The 17,177-nt window shown below is 32.8% G+C and overlaps 2 protein-coding genes across 3 annotated transcripts; both read left to right on the top strand.

Moving 5' to 3' along the window:
- Positions 1-930: 930 nt before the first annotated feature.
- Positions 931-2,888, top strand: LOC114166393 (disease resistance protein Roq1-like). Its single transcript, XM_028051119.2, has 2 exons — positions 931-1,505; positions 1,599-2,888. The coding sequence occupies exons 1-2, from the start codon at positions 1,021-1,023 to the stop codon at positions 2,728-2,730; spliced, it is 1,617 nt and encodes a 538-aa protein (XP_027906920.1). The 5' UTR covers positions 931-1,020; the 3' UTR covers positions 2,731-2,888.
- A 9,791-nt stretch (positions 2,889-12,679) lies between these two features.
- LOC114166392 (disease resistance protein RUN1-like) lies at positions 12,680-16,841 on the top strand. 2 transcript variants are annotated; one of them, XM_028051117.2, is made up of 6 exons: positions 12,680-13,300; positions 13,411-14,491; positions 14,645-14,920; positions 15,046-15,774; positions 16,101-16,173; positions 16,326-16,841. In XM_028051117.2, the coding sequence occupies exons 1-6, from the start codon at positions 12,780-12,782 to the stop codon at positions 16,355-16,357; spliced, it is 2,712 nt and encodes a 903-aa protein (XP_027906918.2). In that variant the 5' UTR covers positions 12,680-12,779; the 3' UTR covers positions 16,358-16,841. The 2 variants fall into 2 exon arrangements, with proteins under 2 accessions (XP_027906918.2, XP_027906917.2); XM_028051116.2 differs by having other exon boundaries at positions 16,101-16,841.
- Positions 16,842-17,177: the final 336 nt, after the last annotated feature.

The raw sequence follows: 17,177 nt of genomic DNA, 5'->3' as shown, positions 1-17,177 counted from the left end.
CTAAGTTAGATGTTTTTGAAATGGTCAACAAGATGCGTTTGAAACGTTAAATAAACTTAATAAAATTTGGTTAAAATGATGAAATCCACTATTTCTAAAGTTTCAAAACTAAATTGGGTCAAAGTTTGAAGGAGGAACAAATTCCAATTATCAATGAAATTTATGGAACCAAACATATATTTAACTCTAGAATTGATATCTATTATATTCAATTTCATGCATTATGTTGCCTACGTTGTCCAAAACTATCATCACATATTATATATGTCTGAATTACAATAATCCACGTTTGATAAATCGTCAAAAGAAAAAATATTGATAAACATAATGTTTTTGTTCAAACATTTAGAAGAGTAAGAGTTTTTCTTATTGTGATGCATAATCAAATTTTAAATTAAAATTATTTAGACATCGTTTAAAGAAGGATGCAAAAGTATGTTACCGTAATAATAGTTGATAACTTCAATTAATATAGAAATAGAAAGAAACATCATTTCATATTTTATAATTATGTATTTTAAAAATTAGTTTATAACCAAATATTTAGGAAAAGGTATCATTATAAGATATTATTTGTAAAAGTAATATACATAAATTTGTATTAATTATTAAAATTACTTTCTTTATTTAATTAATTTTATTATTGTGTGAAAAGTACATTTTATTAAAAAATATAAATATATATAATTTAAATATATTTTATGCAAAAAGTAATAAAATATTATTATTCAATTTTACAAAATAAAATATTCATATTATTTTTTATTAAATTTTAATTAGCATAAATTTATATAATAAATAATACTTTGTTTTTAAATAGCCTCTTGCATTGCACGGGTAATGTGCTAGTTTCTTAAATGACTAAATAAAAGGGGTTCTGCGTCGTCTTAACGCTCCAACGACTATTAAAAAATATTAATCTTTGAATATTGGCGTCTGTACAAGAAGTGAGTCAACTCTTGACTGTGTTGCATTATTGCGTTTCCAACAAACAACTTCATCACGGTAGCACTTCCTCCCATGGAATTCGACTCTTCAACTTCAAAACTCCCAGGGATGTACGATGTTCTCATCAACTTCACAGGAGAAGACATCCGAAGAAAATTTGTTTCTCATCTCGATTATGCTCTCTCTATTGCTGGGCTCACAACTTTCCTTCACGAGGAGAATGCAGTGAAGGGCAGGCAAATCCAACAACCTATTCTCAATCTGTGTCGGGTAGCAATTGTTGTTTTCTCCAAAACCTATTCTCAATCTGCTTGGTGTCTTCATCAGCTCCAACAAATCATCAAATGGCAAGAAACTTATTCCCGACATGTTCTGCCCATATATTACGAAATTCAGCCATCTGATGTACGTCTTCAGAAGGGTGATTTTGGTGAAGCCTTCAAAGCAACTGCACACAAAACATTCTCAAGACAACAACTGCAGCATGGCATGTCAAGGTGGAGCCACGCACTCACCAAAGCTGCAAATTTCTTTGGATGGGATGGGAGCAATTACAGGTAAATCACCCGCTCACTCAATAACCATATTTTAAGCTTGTATTTTAATTTTTGTTATACATGACTTTTTTATAATTTCTATTGAACTTGAAGGAGTGATGCTGAACTAGTGGACAAAATTGTTAAGAGCGTTCTTAATTTAGCAGTCTTGTCTGCTACTAATTTTCCAGTTGGATTACAATCCCGTATGGAAGAAGTGATTCAAATTATAAAAAATGAATCCAGGGATGTTTGCAGGATAGGGATATGTGGAATGGGAGGATCAGGTAAAACAACACTTGCGAAAGCCATCTATAATCAAATTCATGGTACATTCACAGATAAAATTTTCATTGAAGATGTTGCACAAGTTACTCAAACAAGAGGGCATGCTCATTTAAAAAAGCAACTTCTTTCTAGTGTTCTAAAAACAGATATACATAGCGTTAAGGGGACGAGAGGAAATATGATTCGAGAAAGGCTCAGGAAAAGGGTGCTCATTGTTCTTGACGATGTGGATGATCATTATTTTTCTTATTTAGAGGAGACTAGGTATGGTCCGGCCCTTTGGCCATTCTTCAGTGAAGGATCTGTAATAATCATTACAACAAGAGATGTAGTAGTAGACATACATTTTTTTTCTGTTTTTCAGATAAACAAAATGAACCCAGACGAGTCCGTTGAGCTTCTTAGTTGGCACGCATTTAGAGAAGCAAAACCAAAAGAGGAATGTCATTTCCTTGCAAAAATGATAGTTGATTACTGTGGAGGATTACCTCTATCTCTTGAAGTCATTGGATCTTGTTTATATGAAAGGCCGAAAGAAGAATGGAATAAAGTATTGTCAAGATTAGAAAGTATTCCCCCGCATGAAGTTCTACAAATATTGAAAATAAGCTTCGATGGCTTACTTAATCAATCGGAAAAAGATTTATTCCTTGATGTATGTTGTTTCTTTGTTGGTAAAGACATAACCTATGTCACGAAGATCCTAAATGTCTGTGGAGTAGACCCTGACAGGGGAATAAGACTTCTCATAGAGCGTAGCCTCATAAAAGTTGAAAAAAATAACAAAGTTGGAATGCATCCTCTACTACAAATAATGGGAATAAAAATTGTTTGTGATTTTTCAAGAAAAAGGAACCTGCGAGGAACAATCATCTTTTGGTTGATGAAGATTTCAAACATGCGCTGTCAGAGAAACATCAAGAACATTGAACGTAAGATTCTGATTCAAGTTAACTGAAATGGTTAAGTTTGCATGGTTTCCTTCAAAGGTTATTAGCCAATTTATATATCAATTTACAAAATAAAATATTATTGATTAATAAAATAGTCACTATGTTTAGGATATTGTAAAAGTATTGACTGCTTCACGTTCCTTACAATCAATGGTTCTTTATATATATTGTTCAAATAAGTTGTTTCTGCATTTAAAAAAAAATAGCACTGTCAAGTGCAATGATTATGTTAATTTGAACAAATTGAAGCTTATAATGTATAAATGGTTTTGTGTAAAAGGATATTTATAATTAGGACTTGAACCTGTGTATGAAGGAAGAGATAAATATTAGAGTAAGAGAAGAAAAGACAATATGCACAAAGAAGGTGATAATGCAAGAGACTTTACAGTGTTGTAAGTATTGAAGACAAAACACATTTTCTCCTACCTTGCTTTTGTGAGCATTAAGAAGGTGGATTATTAAGAGGTTGGATAAAGCATTGGATGGAAGGGTTAAGTGTGAGTAAAGGTAGCAAAGGTAGACACTACAAGATCTATTCCATCATTTTCCTTATAGCAAAGGTATTATTTTAACCATTCTTATGTTCTCTCTACACGGATTTTACAGGACATATATATTTTGATATCACATCTTTTTTTACTGCCATTTGACAATAATTCTCATTATTATTCATTTTTTTTCCTTTTAAAATATAAAAATTAACTTTTATTAAAAATATCTTATCTTTGTAAAAGCTGTCAAATGATGTCAAATAATTTTTTTTTTCATTTTTAAATAAGTACAAAACGCTAACGTGAACTTTTAAACCAACCTATCCTCACAGAAATCTAACAGCATTAAAAGAAAAACAGAGAAATAATTAAAAGCTTCAAATGTTTATAAAGACGCTTACCAAATATCATATACTCAAATTGAATCCCAGATTATAGTTATTACAATCATGACAACATTTTATATCTTTAAACTGACTGACTAAATAAAGCATATTTTTACTTTAAATTTTATATCTCGAAAAAGTTGTTCCTGTAAATGGTCTTTACTATAGTAATAATTTTATTATTACTAAGACGTAGAGGATGAGCATAAGTAATGTAAGATGATATTGAAGTGTGTTCATTCATTTCAGTTAAGGTACGAGGGTACGGAGCTATCCTAATAATATAACAGTTGTGTTGAACCAACCACAAAAACTAATAGGCAATCAAGAACACAATATCGAAAATAAACTGTGTTTATTTCTTGCTACAGAATTACAATCATTAGACTCATTGAAGATACGATACGATGTGTTTCTGAACTTCAGAGGAGACACTCCACCTTCGTATCTCATCTCCGGAGTCCACACTTTCATCGATGTGGAACTTCAGAAGGGATAAAACTAGGGATGTCAACAGGACAAGTAATAGTTCTCGTGTATCCTACCTACTGAATAAATATAATTAATATTCGTCCCATATTTATATCCACATCCATGCAGGTATCCGGTATGCGGGTACCTGCATATGTTTTTAATATCCATAGATATTCACGGATACCCGTGGATATTTACAAAAGAAAAGTTTAATATTTAATAACAAATTTTAACCCATTTATAAATTTAATACTTAACATTTATAAATTTCAAACAAAGTGAAAATGATCCATTTAAATAGTGTTGAATGACAATTTACAAATAAATTGAGATTTTTTAAAATTAATTGATAAAAAATAATCCATTCAAAATCAATGTGTTAATGTTTTAATAAGTTTTTTTTTTTAATTTAAATGAGAGTATAGCGGGTACAGGTATCAACATGTACACTATGATACCCGTACCCGCCCCGTTAACAAGCAGGTATAAAAATACTCGTATTCGTTACTCACCGATATCCATTTTCTATCCGTTGTGGGTTTTATCTGCGCATGCCCATAGGTATGGATTTTTTTGACATCCTAGCCAGAACTTGTGAAACTCAACTTAACCATTTATTTAATTTCATATTTTAAATAAATAAATTATCATTGTTCTGAACAAAATACAAACATATATAGTCACTTTTATGTGGTTTTCCAAAGTGAATTAACTTTTATCATGATTTTGAACAGTGATGTGGTTTCTTTATTTGTTGAATGCACTAACAGACTAATTCCATATAACAAGGTTCACTACAAGAATGTAGCATTTTGGCGTCGGCCCAAAAAGGACGCTACGAAGCCAAAACCGACGCTAGGAGGAAGTTTACGTCGGCCCAGTGACGGTGTGGTGTACCACGCCATTTTCCTGGACTCAAAGGCTATTTGCATCGGTCAAGAGCCGACGAAGATTTGTGGCTCAATTCGCGTCGGCTTAATCGAAGAAAACACATCAGAATATAAGAATCATTTTTTTTGCATGGGCTAAGTCAACACAAAATGGAAATAAAAAAAAAAGTTTAAAATAGCTTTGAGTGGGTGTAGCGTGGGCTCAGCTGATGAAACTATTTAAATTAAATTGTTGGTGTCAGCTTAGCGAGGGCTTGGCCGACGCAAATGTCTACGAATTTTGAAAATAAATATTTGTTTCCAGGCACATCCCAGAGACTGCATCCAGTTCAAAAACCTGCATTCAAACAACAATCCCGAAATCCAGTATCATTTCAAGCATCTTAAAGGCCACATCCAAGCACATCCAAAAATTTGCAAACAAAGTTAAGAATATTGTGACATAAATGAGATCAAATTACAAGTTATACAAAGTCCATAAATCTAAGATCAAAATAAGACAAGTCTACTGCCATTGTCATTACAGTCACATTACAATCAACATTTTCCTCTTTTTTTACAATGCATATCACACTCTATCAAAGTAATGCCAAGCATTCAAGTATCACACTTGGTCCAAAGCAAAAACTAATCAATAACGTAATCAACCCAAAGCAAAAACTAAATAATAAATTACTAATTACTCATTCATTTCATTATATTACGATTAGTTAAAAGTGCTTTATGCTCTAGCTATTTCTAATTGATTGAATTTCTTTCTGAAAAATATGGGGAACAATTTTAAAACTTATGAATGCAGGGAAAGGGATATGAAAAGAGACATGGATAAGAAAAAAGATAATTGCACTAAAGTCAATTCAATTAATGTTGACAGTGAATTCAATGTGTATATGGAGTGTGCAGTTATCATCATCTTTTATCAAAGGGGTCACAAACCATAACAGAAAAAAAAAAAAAGCATTTATTGAAAAGAAATCCATAAATATAGCTTGAATCAGTTAAATATTTGATGTCTGAGATTGAGCATATATTGTGCCTCATTCAACTATATCATTACTCAATAGATATTTCTGCTTACATGAAAACATAAAGAGTTTGAGATTTGGTCATGGAAAGGCTCTTGTTGTTGATATGGGAAGTTAGAAGAAGATGGATTATGCGATTAACAGCAACACATATGATATTTAGCCTTTAATAGAGATATTTCTTAGTAATGAAAAACATTACAAAATCAATAATTTCATCCTCGGTCCAAAGCAACTATTTATCAATCAACAAAGCAAGGGCTTCAATCACTTACCTCTTCACAAACCCTCCTACTACTTCGAACAAAATCGCGAACCCCTTCATCTCGCAAGCCTTTCAATCGCCTCCCAACCGAGCATCACAATCACCTCTCCTGTTGCATAGAATCAAAGCAGAATCACAACGTTGTTCACTCAAAGTGCTGCTTTACATTTGGAGGCGTAGATGAAGGAGAAGGAGATAACTTGTGCCATTGAAACTCGACGCAGAGGAAGGGGAAACAAATTTCTTGCTCACTTGCTAACTTCGTCGTCGCCATTGAAGCTCACTTGCTAAGGAAATGTGGCAAAATTAGGGAAAACGAACTCCAACTCGTGGCAGAAAGGGGGATAACGAAAACACAAAAGGGAGGCTCGTTTTGGCACTTAAGGGAGGCTGGCTCTGACACTCGTGGAGAAGGGAAAAAAACCCTGTATTGGCAGAAACAAAAGAATGCAAAAGTGAAATTGGAAAAGGGGGAAATTGGCAGAAGTAAAAGCCACCTGATAACTTGACCTAATCATTTTTTTTTCTTTTAATTAAGTGTAGTATGTGTCGGCTATCCGACGTTCTTAATTTTCGAGTGATGCATCGGCTAAGCCGACGAGAAGGTCAAAAGAATTTATAGGACTGATTTCCTTTTAATAAATTCACATAAATATCAACATTGGTTAAGTCGAAGCCCTTTGCGTCCCCATGACAGCCGACACTATTTTTGGAAGCTAAATATCAACATTGTTGTAGTGGTTTAGTTACTTAATTTTTCCTTCAATTTATTATTAAAGTTCAATTTAGTCCTTTTTATCAAAATAAACTTTAATTATACGTCTTCTAAATGTTCAATATAGTTCAATTAGATTCGATGTTTCAATTAGACCCCTTATTATTACAATGAATTCTATTTGGTCACCTTTAAAACTAAATTTAATCTTAATTTTAGAAAATCTGGAGTAGATGGAAGGAAAATGGTATCAATATGACTTTGGCCCTTTAGTTTTTAGTGAAAATTGGAATTAGTCTCTCTTTAAAACTTTGCCCAATTTAGTTCCTCAACTTTAGAAATGTGTGAATTTATTCCTTTTTACCAAATGTTGTTAAGTTTAGTTAATGTTTCAAATGTGTTTCTTGATAACATCTCAATTGTTTACAACGTTTGACACATTTTTACTCCAACGTTAGCCAAAAAACACATTTAAAATGTCAATTAAACTTAACAAAATCTGGTTAAAAGGACTAAATTCACATATCTCTAAAGCTGAGGGACTAAATTAGGCCAAAGTTGTTGGAAAGAGACTAATACCAATTTTGAACGGAAGTTAAGAGACCAAAAACATATTTAACCCTAAAATAAAATATCTAAATGTAGCTTTTAAAACTCGAAAGATTTGTTGAAGCATTTTAACAACTAGAACATCTAATTGAATTTTAAATAAAGAGGAAAAATTGAAGATTATAAATAGATTAAAGGTTTAATTATGTCTTTGGTCCCCATTTTTGGTCGAAAATATTAATTTGGTCCCTCTATTTTTATAAGTACCAATTACGTCCCCATTTTCGAAAAATGGTATCATTCATGCCCTTTTTGTTAAAATTGCCTAAATAATGTTAAGGGAATAGTGACTTAGCATGATTATGTCTACGTGAATAGTGACCAATTTACTAAAACAAATTACTAACATGAAAAATTAGGTTTTAATAATTAAACCTAATTTTATATTTAGGGTATTTTAAAGAAGACATATTGAAGTTGAATATGGAAAATTGGGGTTTTTTAGTTGAAGCAAAATGTGATCTCAAAAGTGATTGAGCAGATAGGTGAAGGTGAGGGACCAACCATTTCTTCTTAGGCGTGGATCTTGTAAGACCCGAGTAATTTAAATAATTAAATAAATAATTATTTAATAAATACGGGTAATGGAAGTCTTTATGGCATTTAATGTTGACTTTTATGACGTGGAATACTACTATCTTAAGTGGTTAAGAATACTTGGTTATGTTGAAAGGACTTGGGTTTGAGGCCTTTGTATGTCAATTGTGTGTTATTTTGATTATATTATTTTTATGATATGATTGATCATGATGAGTGATTATAAATTCCTAGATGTATAGAAAATATCATAAAACATGAATTGGTTAAATGGTTGTGCATTAATTTGACATTGGCAGGGTTGTGCGTTCGAACCTTGGTAGACATGAATTAAATTTCCTTTTCTTACCAAAAATTCTTTTAGCATGAATGTGAAGGAGCAGAAAACCCTAGCCGTTAGAGGGCAGCTAGGAAGGAACATGTTAGAGGAGCTGCCATTTTATGTTTTGATACAGGTATATGCAATTACGTGGTATGTTGATGTATGAAAGCCTTTCTCTGAACCAATTTCTACATAATTTGTTCATGTTTCTGGAATTTTTGGAAATCGCCTAGCGATCATGTGTGACCCGCCAGGCAACGCATGCTCCAGAACCCAGTTTTTAGGTTTCTTTATGAATCGCGTGGCGGTTATGTGTGTTGCCGCCAGCGCGAATTGGCTTTCCCAATTTTTTGGTTTCTTGCATTTTTATGATGTTTGTGATGCCTAGAATGAATCTATGTGTATTATTGCATGATTGGCAGAATGATTAAATATGTGAGAGTGTTATAATTTATGAAAATTGTATGAATCTTGCATGATTAGGGAATTTGGGTTCATGTTGGGATTGGGGATGAATAAACATGATCTGTGATTATGGTCGGTGCGCTGTTTTCAAGAAAATGATTTTAATGGAGCAAACATGAACCCTACCAATTATATGAAACTCTACAAATGTACCAAAACCTGTGTTCAATGGATGATTGGGGGCTTCGGGGTTCGCACAGGTCCAGAAAAATTTGGGAAAGACCCAGGCTTGGTATGCCTCACTTGTCGGTACCTAAATTGCCGCTAGGCGACACATCAGGTGCATATGAGCACACTGATTCTACTTGGCGATGGGTTTCATGTGAAAGACCCAAGAAATATTGGAATGTAAGATAATTAATTAAAGGTGTGAAGAGATAGAAGTTGGGATTATATGCATGTAAAAGCCATGTGTTTTTTTGCCTTAATTGTGATGTGGTTCATTGCCTGTTCTTTACTATCATGAAGTGCTTATTGTGAATGTTGGGTGCAAATCTAGTGAAGTATGCTTTACTTGGTACGAGAATAAGTTTATGGTGAATGCAAAATAAATTGAGGAAAGGCATGTTTCTAATTGTGAAATGTTGGTAAAATGGATGTGTGAATTGTAATTCAGTCATAGGGTTATGACTGGATAATTGTATTGTGCTATGAATTGTGTGTTGTATGATTGGGGTTCGTTAGAACATGTTCAAAAGTGCCAAAAACAAGTAGCACTTGCGTTACTGGTATGGCGCCTGACGACGCGGGACGGGCTGTCAAGCGATAGGGACTCAAAATAGTGGTAGTGGCCATTGGAATCACGTGGCACCTGGCGGCAAGGGTGGTCCCGCCAAGCGGAAGTAGACTGGTAGAGGCACTTATGTAAATTGATTAAAAATAAATTGAGATGTTCAATGTTCTTTTAAATTGTATTTATACTTTCTACTTCTTAGTTGGTAGAGGCACTAGAATTGCTACATAATCCTGTGAATGTTGGGATTATTATCTCCATTCTCTAAAGGTCCATGACACTATCTTACAACTTCATTTAAATCTTGTCATGACAAAACTCGTACCAATTTATTTCCCAAACCCTAATTCCCCTTTTATCACCAATTTCATTTCAAAATACAATAAACATTACATTCATTACAGGGCCATGTAATAAAAAATGATCCATGTAACATAAACAATGTCATCCTATACAATGTTGCATTATCAATTTAAACGGTGTCAAGGAAAAGGATCAAATTGAACCCAACTTAGCAAAATACAAACAAATTGAACGCATAAAAAAAAGAGAGACCAAATTGAATCAAAACAAGAACTATAATAGTAGTTAAACCTTGCGAAAATCAAAAAGTTGTGCCAGCTAAAAATAATTAAGAGAAATAAAAATATTTCTAATAGTTTCTTAAACCGCTAAATTGAAATGGCTAATAAAAAATATAGTTTTTTTAGTGTTCAATGTAATTTTACTTTTATGTTTGTGCTCACAAATATATCACTTTGTCTTTAATTTATAAATATGTCAAATTTTATTTTAAAACTAACGATATATTTTGATGTCATCATTGTTAGGAATCCAAGTGTGAGTTTTAGTCTCATATTAGATAGGAATGAGAAAGTAGAGCACTATATAAGAATAAAGACCCATAAACTCATCACCTTTTGGGTTGAGAGTGGTGTTAATGCCTATATGATTGGACTCAGGTCTCATTGGTGTTGTATCTCTCCAGTAAAATCTCCTTTGTAAATCTAACAAGTGGTATCAGAGTCGATGATTGGTATTAGAGCCGATGATTAAAACCGGAAGGGTTAGGTAAGCGGGTACCGTCACTTGACCAATTTTAGCATAAACTAGAAACAATTTTAAAACTACACGGACATAAAAATAAGAATAAAATGACATGTATAAAAATAAAAATAGATATCGTCGGGGAGAAACATTTAACTCTAACTAGGGTTTAAAACAAGGAGATTATGACTGCAAAGTGCATCTGAGATGTAGTAGTATGAGTTTTAAAAATGATATTGACACAACGTTATGTAAATTGATTAAAAATAAATTGACGTGTTCAATGTTCTTCTAAATTGTATTTATACTTTCTACTTCGTTCGTTCGTTATTATAATTACCTCTGTCCGAGATATATGTGTAATGTGGAAGAGGTGCATGTCCTGTGCTTTTAAAGCGTAAAGGGATATGTGCATAATTTAAAAAGAGAGATGCTTTTAAAAGCAAAAGGAAAGTTATATGTAATTTTAAAAATACAGATTATAATCTGAAAAAGGACATAGCTATTGGTGTAATATTTTCTTTTCTATGATTCATAGTGGTGGGTGTTAGTTGTTCTAAATTTTGAAAGCTAAAGTAAAAAAGGTTATGAGATGGTGGTCTTAACGCGCTTCCACAGTCTTATTTTTTAAATAGCTTTTCACTTAATTAAAAAACGATAAACTCTTTGTCACTGCATCACAACCCAATAAAGTAAACAAAAATGAGATAAAAAAATCACCTAACAAAGCACTTTAGGGTAGATAATGATAATGATAATGATGATTATTATTGTTTTATTATTATTATTATTATTATTTTGAAATAAAATCCCATGTGCAGGAACAACTTCTAAAGAGGATATCATGATTCCTCTAAGTTTAAGTACTTAGCTTTGGTAAATATTTTTATACCTACAATTTATAATTTAAGTAAAAATGTAATGTGAACAACGGAATTTTTTTTATCAGAATTTAACTTGTCTTACTCTTGATACATTATGTTCCATTTATTTTAATTAAATTTGTTGTTGAAACTTGTGTAAATGTTCAAACTGCTCCTGTATTATGCTGCCTGGTTTTATTGTTTAACATTAGAATTTAGTACCTCTGCATTATATTATCAAACATTCATTAATCGCAATCATGCTTAAAGATGGAGAATCGATGGGTTTAAAATGGCTTGTATCAGTTTGTTAACTAACGGTAGTTTTTGACGTAATTATAAGTGTTAAATATGTCTGTGGTCCTTTAAATTTAGGAAAAATTAGAATTAGTATCTCTTCAAAATTTTATTTAAATCCACTCCTTCAACTTTAGAATCGTGTGAATTTGGTCCTTTTAAGAATTTTTCTTTTAGGTTTATTTGATAATTCAAATGTGTTTCGTGATAACATTTGAATTACTTACGATGTTTGATACATTTTCAGTTCAACGTTAACTAAGAAACACATTTGAAATGTCAAATATAGTTAGTAAAATTTAGTATAAAAAAAACTAAATTCATACAGTTCTAAAATTGACAGACAAAATTAAGAGTTAAAAACATATTTAACCTTAATTAAAAAATGATAAATTCTCGGCATTACAAGAGACATAAAAAAAAAACTTATATGAAAAATCACCTAAGAAACCCGAGATAAACCTTCCATTATAAATTTAATATGTATTCTGGAAATATATTTATTCTAGAGCTAAGCGCTTTAATCGATTAAACCAATTTTCAATGGTAGCCATCCTTTTGTGTTAGAATGAAAAAATAAAGAAACCAAAAAACTATGAATTCCACACAACATCAATTGTTTTTCTTTAAAATCTTAATTAAATATTATTTAAGTTTGTCCTTTTCTAAATCTTTTTAATAGTTTTGATAGAATATTAGAATTTCTTTAACAGTCTTAATTTAACACCGAAAATATTATAATAGAAAAAAGTTATTTAAAATTTTTATTTGAAATCGAAAAGTAAATAATTTCAGCGACCCTAGAGTGTTATTCAGGTGAAGGTGACAGAAATATTAAGCGACTATGGGGATGGACCATAATGCACTTCGAGAAACATATTAATCTTTAACATTATTGCTGTACCTGTGAAAAGTTGACTTCAAGTCCTTCGATGGAGTTCTCTTCTTCGTCATCATCTTCATCATCTTCATCTTTCTTAAAATCAGGACCCCATTTCATATACGATGTGTTCATCAACTTTTGGGGAGAAGACATCGGTAAAAAGTTCATTTCTCATCTCTATTATGCCCTTTTAGAAGCTCAAGTCAAAACTTTTATTAACGAGGAGAGTCTGCCGAAGGAACTGGAGCTGAAAGAGCACATGCGAGCAATAGCAGCCTCTAAGATTGCAATAATCGTTTTCTCCAAAACATACGCTGAATCTAGCAGCTGTCTTCTTGAGCTTGAAGAAATCATTGAATGCCTCCAAACATTTGGCCAAATAGTTTTGCACGTGTTTTACGATGTTGATCCATTGGATGTACGGGATCAGGTGAGTGATTTTGGAAAAGCGTTGCAAGAAACTGCAGAAAAAAGCTATTCAGGAGAACAAGTGGAACATGTGTTGTCCAGGTGGAGCCGTGCACTCACCACAGCTTCAGATTCCACTGGTTGGGATGTCAGATATTTCGAGTAAGCAAATGAATCATTCCTACTTTTTTTTTTTTTTGGTTTGAGAGTGAATGAGGCATATGTTAAGGTTGTGATTTAATTTTGTTAACACATTATCATTGCTCTTGAAGGCATGATGCTCAACTTGTAGAGCGAATTGTTAGTGACGTGAAGACATTTTTGGACTATAAAGACTTGTTGATTACCCCATTTCCTGTTGGAATAGACTCCCGCGTGGAAGACGTGGTTAAATGTATTGAAAGTCAATCTACAAAAGTGTGTATGATAGGGATATGTGGAATGCGAGGATCAGGGAAAACAACCATAGCCAAAGCCATCTACAATCGAATTTATCGTGAATTCATTGGTAAGAGTTTTACCGAAAGAATTAGATTATTATCTTGGGATACAGCATATAAAACAAATATTCGTTCGCAACTCCTTCATAACGTCCTAAAGTTCAAGGTGCCAGACGTTAGGAGTAGAAGAACTATGGTCGACCATGAACTTTCTGGAAGAAAGTTGCTCATTGTGTTTGATGATGTGAATGAGTTTGGCCAATTAGAATATTTATGCAAGAATCGTGAATGGTTCGGTCAAGGAACTGTGATAATCATTACGACTAGATATGTTCGCTTGCTGAACCGATTCAAAGTTAATTATGTTTATAAAATGGATGTTATGAACAAAAATGAGTCCCTTGAACTTTTTAGTTGGCATGCCTTTAGAGAACCAAAACCAAGAAAAGAGTTCGGGGAAGTTGCAAGAAACACGGTTGCTTATTGTGGAGGACTACCATTAGCTCTTGAAGTCCTTGGTTCTTCTTTATATGATAGGATAATGGTAGAATGGGAAAGTATATCGTCACAAATTCCCATCGATAAAGTTCAAGAAATATTGAAAATAACTTTTGATGATTTAACTGACATGGAAAAGAATATATTTCTTGATGTATGTTGTTTCTTTATTGGTAAAGAGAGAGGCTATGTTACAGAAATACTAAATGACTGTGGACTACTTGGTAATTATCCGATAGAAGTTCTCCTACGACTTGGCCTCGTAAAAGTTGAAAGGAACAACAAACTTCAAATGCATCCTTTGCTACATGACATTGGAAAAGAAATTGTTCGTCAAAGCTGCCCAGAGGAAGCGGAGAAAAGGAGTCGATTATGGTTCCAGGATGATATAAAATACGTACTGAAAAATAATACTGTAAGAACATTTTTTATATGATTTTGAAACATCTTTTGAAATTGTTTTCTTTTAAAGTGGAATGCATGTGTTGCGAACTTGTTAGACCCAACATTAAGTATCATCGGTCAACATATATTTCAGAATTGTTTTTCATTGATATTTTCATCACAGGGGACAGAAGCTATTGAGGGATTGTCCCTGAAACTACATTCAACCAGCAGAGATTGCTTCGAAACTCATGCTTTCAAAAAAATGAATAGATTAAGATTGCTACAACTGGATCATGTACAACTTGCTGGAGATTATGAGTATCTTTCTAAAAACCTAAAATGGATTTGTTGGAAAGGATTTCCTTCTAACTACATTCCAAACAACTTTTATATGGAAAATGTAATTGCACTGGATTTAAAGCATAGTCATCTTCAATTCGTCTGGAAGCAACCCCAGGTATTTATTACATACCTTTTCTTTTAAAGTTTATAGGTTAATTCAAATAGAAATGGTACTATTGGTGTTACTAATTGTATTTTTCTTTCTTCCCAAATCTTTTCACCAAAAAACTATCCTTGTAGGTTTTAGAGTGGTTAAAATTCCTTAATCTTAGTCACTCCAAATACTTAAGAGAAACACCAGACTTTTCAAGACTACCAAGTCTTGAACGGCTCATTCTAAAAGATTGCCCAAGTTTGTGCAAGATACACCCATCCATCGGAGACCTACGCAATATACTGCTAATAAATTTGAAAGGCTGCACAAGTCTAAGCAGTCTCCCAAAAGAGCTATATAAGTTGAAATCTTTAAGAACTTTCATCCTCTCTGGTTGTTTCAAGATTGACATATTGGAGGAAGATATAGTGCAAATGGAATCCTTGATAACTCTAATGGCTGAAAATACAGCTGTGAAACAAGTACCCTATTCACTTGTCAGCTCAAAAAGCGTTGCATATATATCCCTACGTGGACTTGAAGGATTGTCAGATAATATTTTTACTCCTATCATTCGAACTTGGTTGTCACCAACAATGAATCCCCAATCTTATATCAGTCCCTGTTACATGGGTATGGAGAATATTAATTGGAGCGATCTTACGCCATTGCTTGGTGGGCTTGCAAATATTCGAAGTGTTTTGGTTCAATGTCACACAGAGTTTCAACTATCTAAGCAAGTAAAAACAATTCTTTTCCACCACGATGTAGATTCTACAGAGTCAAGAATTTCAAAGCATCAGTTGAGGTTTTCTTTGATTGGTGTTGGAAGTTACGATGAATTCTTCAACACTCTCAACGATAGAGTTTCCGAGGTTCCTTCTCTAGCTCTTACTTTCCTGTGTACATACCTTCAACATTCACTTTAGTAATTAGTTAAGACAACATGAAATGATCCTAATACACCATCTAAAGTAAACTACATAACTCATCTTTTATGAACCTGTTATTTTTATTGTAGCAATGTTTCATTTATAAATACTTGACTGATCAAATTGAGGTGACTAATTGAAGGAATACATTGTAATACGAATAAAAGACCCAATGTTTGCAATTTGGAATGATAAAATAATGACTGTAGGTGATCATTTTAATAGAAAAATTACATACATGACTAAGCTTTTGATCTGCTGGTATATAGGGATTGGAAAACAGCGAGTCTTGTGATGTTTCTCTTCCAGGTGACAACCATCCTTACTGGTTTTGCCATATGGGTGAGGGAAATTCTGTTTCTTTTACTGTGCCTCAAGATTGTGACTTGAAGGGAATGACTTTGTGTGTTGTTTATTTATCAACCCCTGAAATCGTGGCAACCGAATGTTTTAGAAGTATCGTAATTGCTAATTACACAAAGTGTACATTACAGATACACAAGCATGGCTCAGTAATTTCATTTAATGGTAAAGACTGGGAGGAAATCATATCAAATTTAGGATCAGGAGATAAGGTGGAGATTTTTGTGACTTTTGATCATGAATTGGTGGTCAAGAACACGGTGGTCTATCTTATGTATGGTGATTCCAATGGCTTGGAAATGGGGCCTCGCCCTGAGCCAAAGGAAAATCCTCTGAATAAAATGGTAATGTGTGACTTCTGCAAGTTATGGTTCTTCATTGGGAACAGATGAGGGTCCCTTTAGGAGTGTCCTTGGTTATAATTTATTAATTTGCACTGTTTTTCTGGTTTTTGCTGAGTAGTAGTTTATAGTTAAGCAATTTAATGTCTGTTTTGCCCTGTTTCTCACTCCTCTCATTATACCTTATTGGATCCTTGAGTTGTTTATTCTATTTCCTATCTAGTTGTTATTTTTGTAAACTTTTTTCCCTTTTTACCATTATCAATACTGTATCAAGAAATAAACAGAGTTGATTTTCAGAATTAAGGTAATTTCTTCTTCAAATGTGTTATGATTTGTTGCCTATTAGTTTCTATGTTTGGTTCAACATAAGATGTGTTATCCATTATTGAATTCAATTAACACAGGTTAATATGAACTTTCGTTGCTGTACATTCTCCGTATTTTTTGTGTAATTATAATGATGATGATGATGGAACATAAAGAGGTAAAGAAGAGTATTATATCAGACCTTTAAAAACTCAAAGCAACACGAGTGAAAGAGTTGAGACACAATCTTGGGGAGGTTATGTCGATCTTGTAGCAACATTTTTTGTGTCTACTGCGAGGCTGAATAAGACTTTCCAAAAAGATCACATGGTT

Source organism: Vigna unguiculata, chromosome 10 (assembly GCF_037176805.1).
Source record: "Vigna unguiculata cultivar grain cowpea cultivar isolate G323 ecotype 2 chromosome 10, ASM3717680v1, whole genome shotgun sequence".
NCBI classification, from domain to species: domain Eukaryota; kingdom Viridiplantae; phylum Streptophyta; class Magnoliopsida; order Fabales; family Fabaceae; genus Vigna; species Vigna unguiculata.
This window is presented reverse-complemented; position numbering and strand designations above follow the sequence as displayed.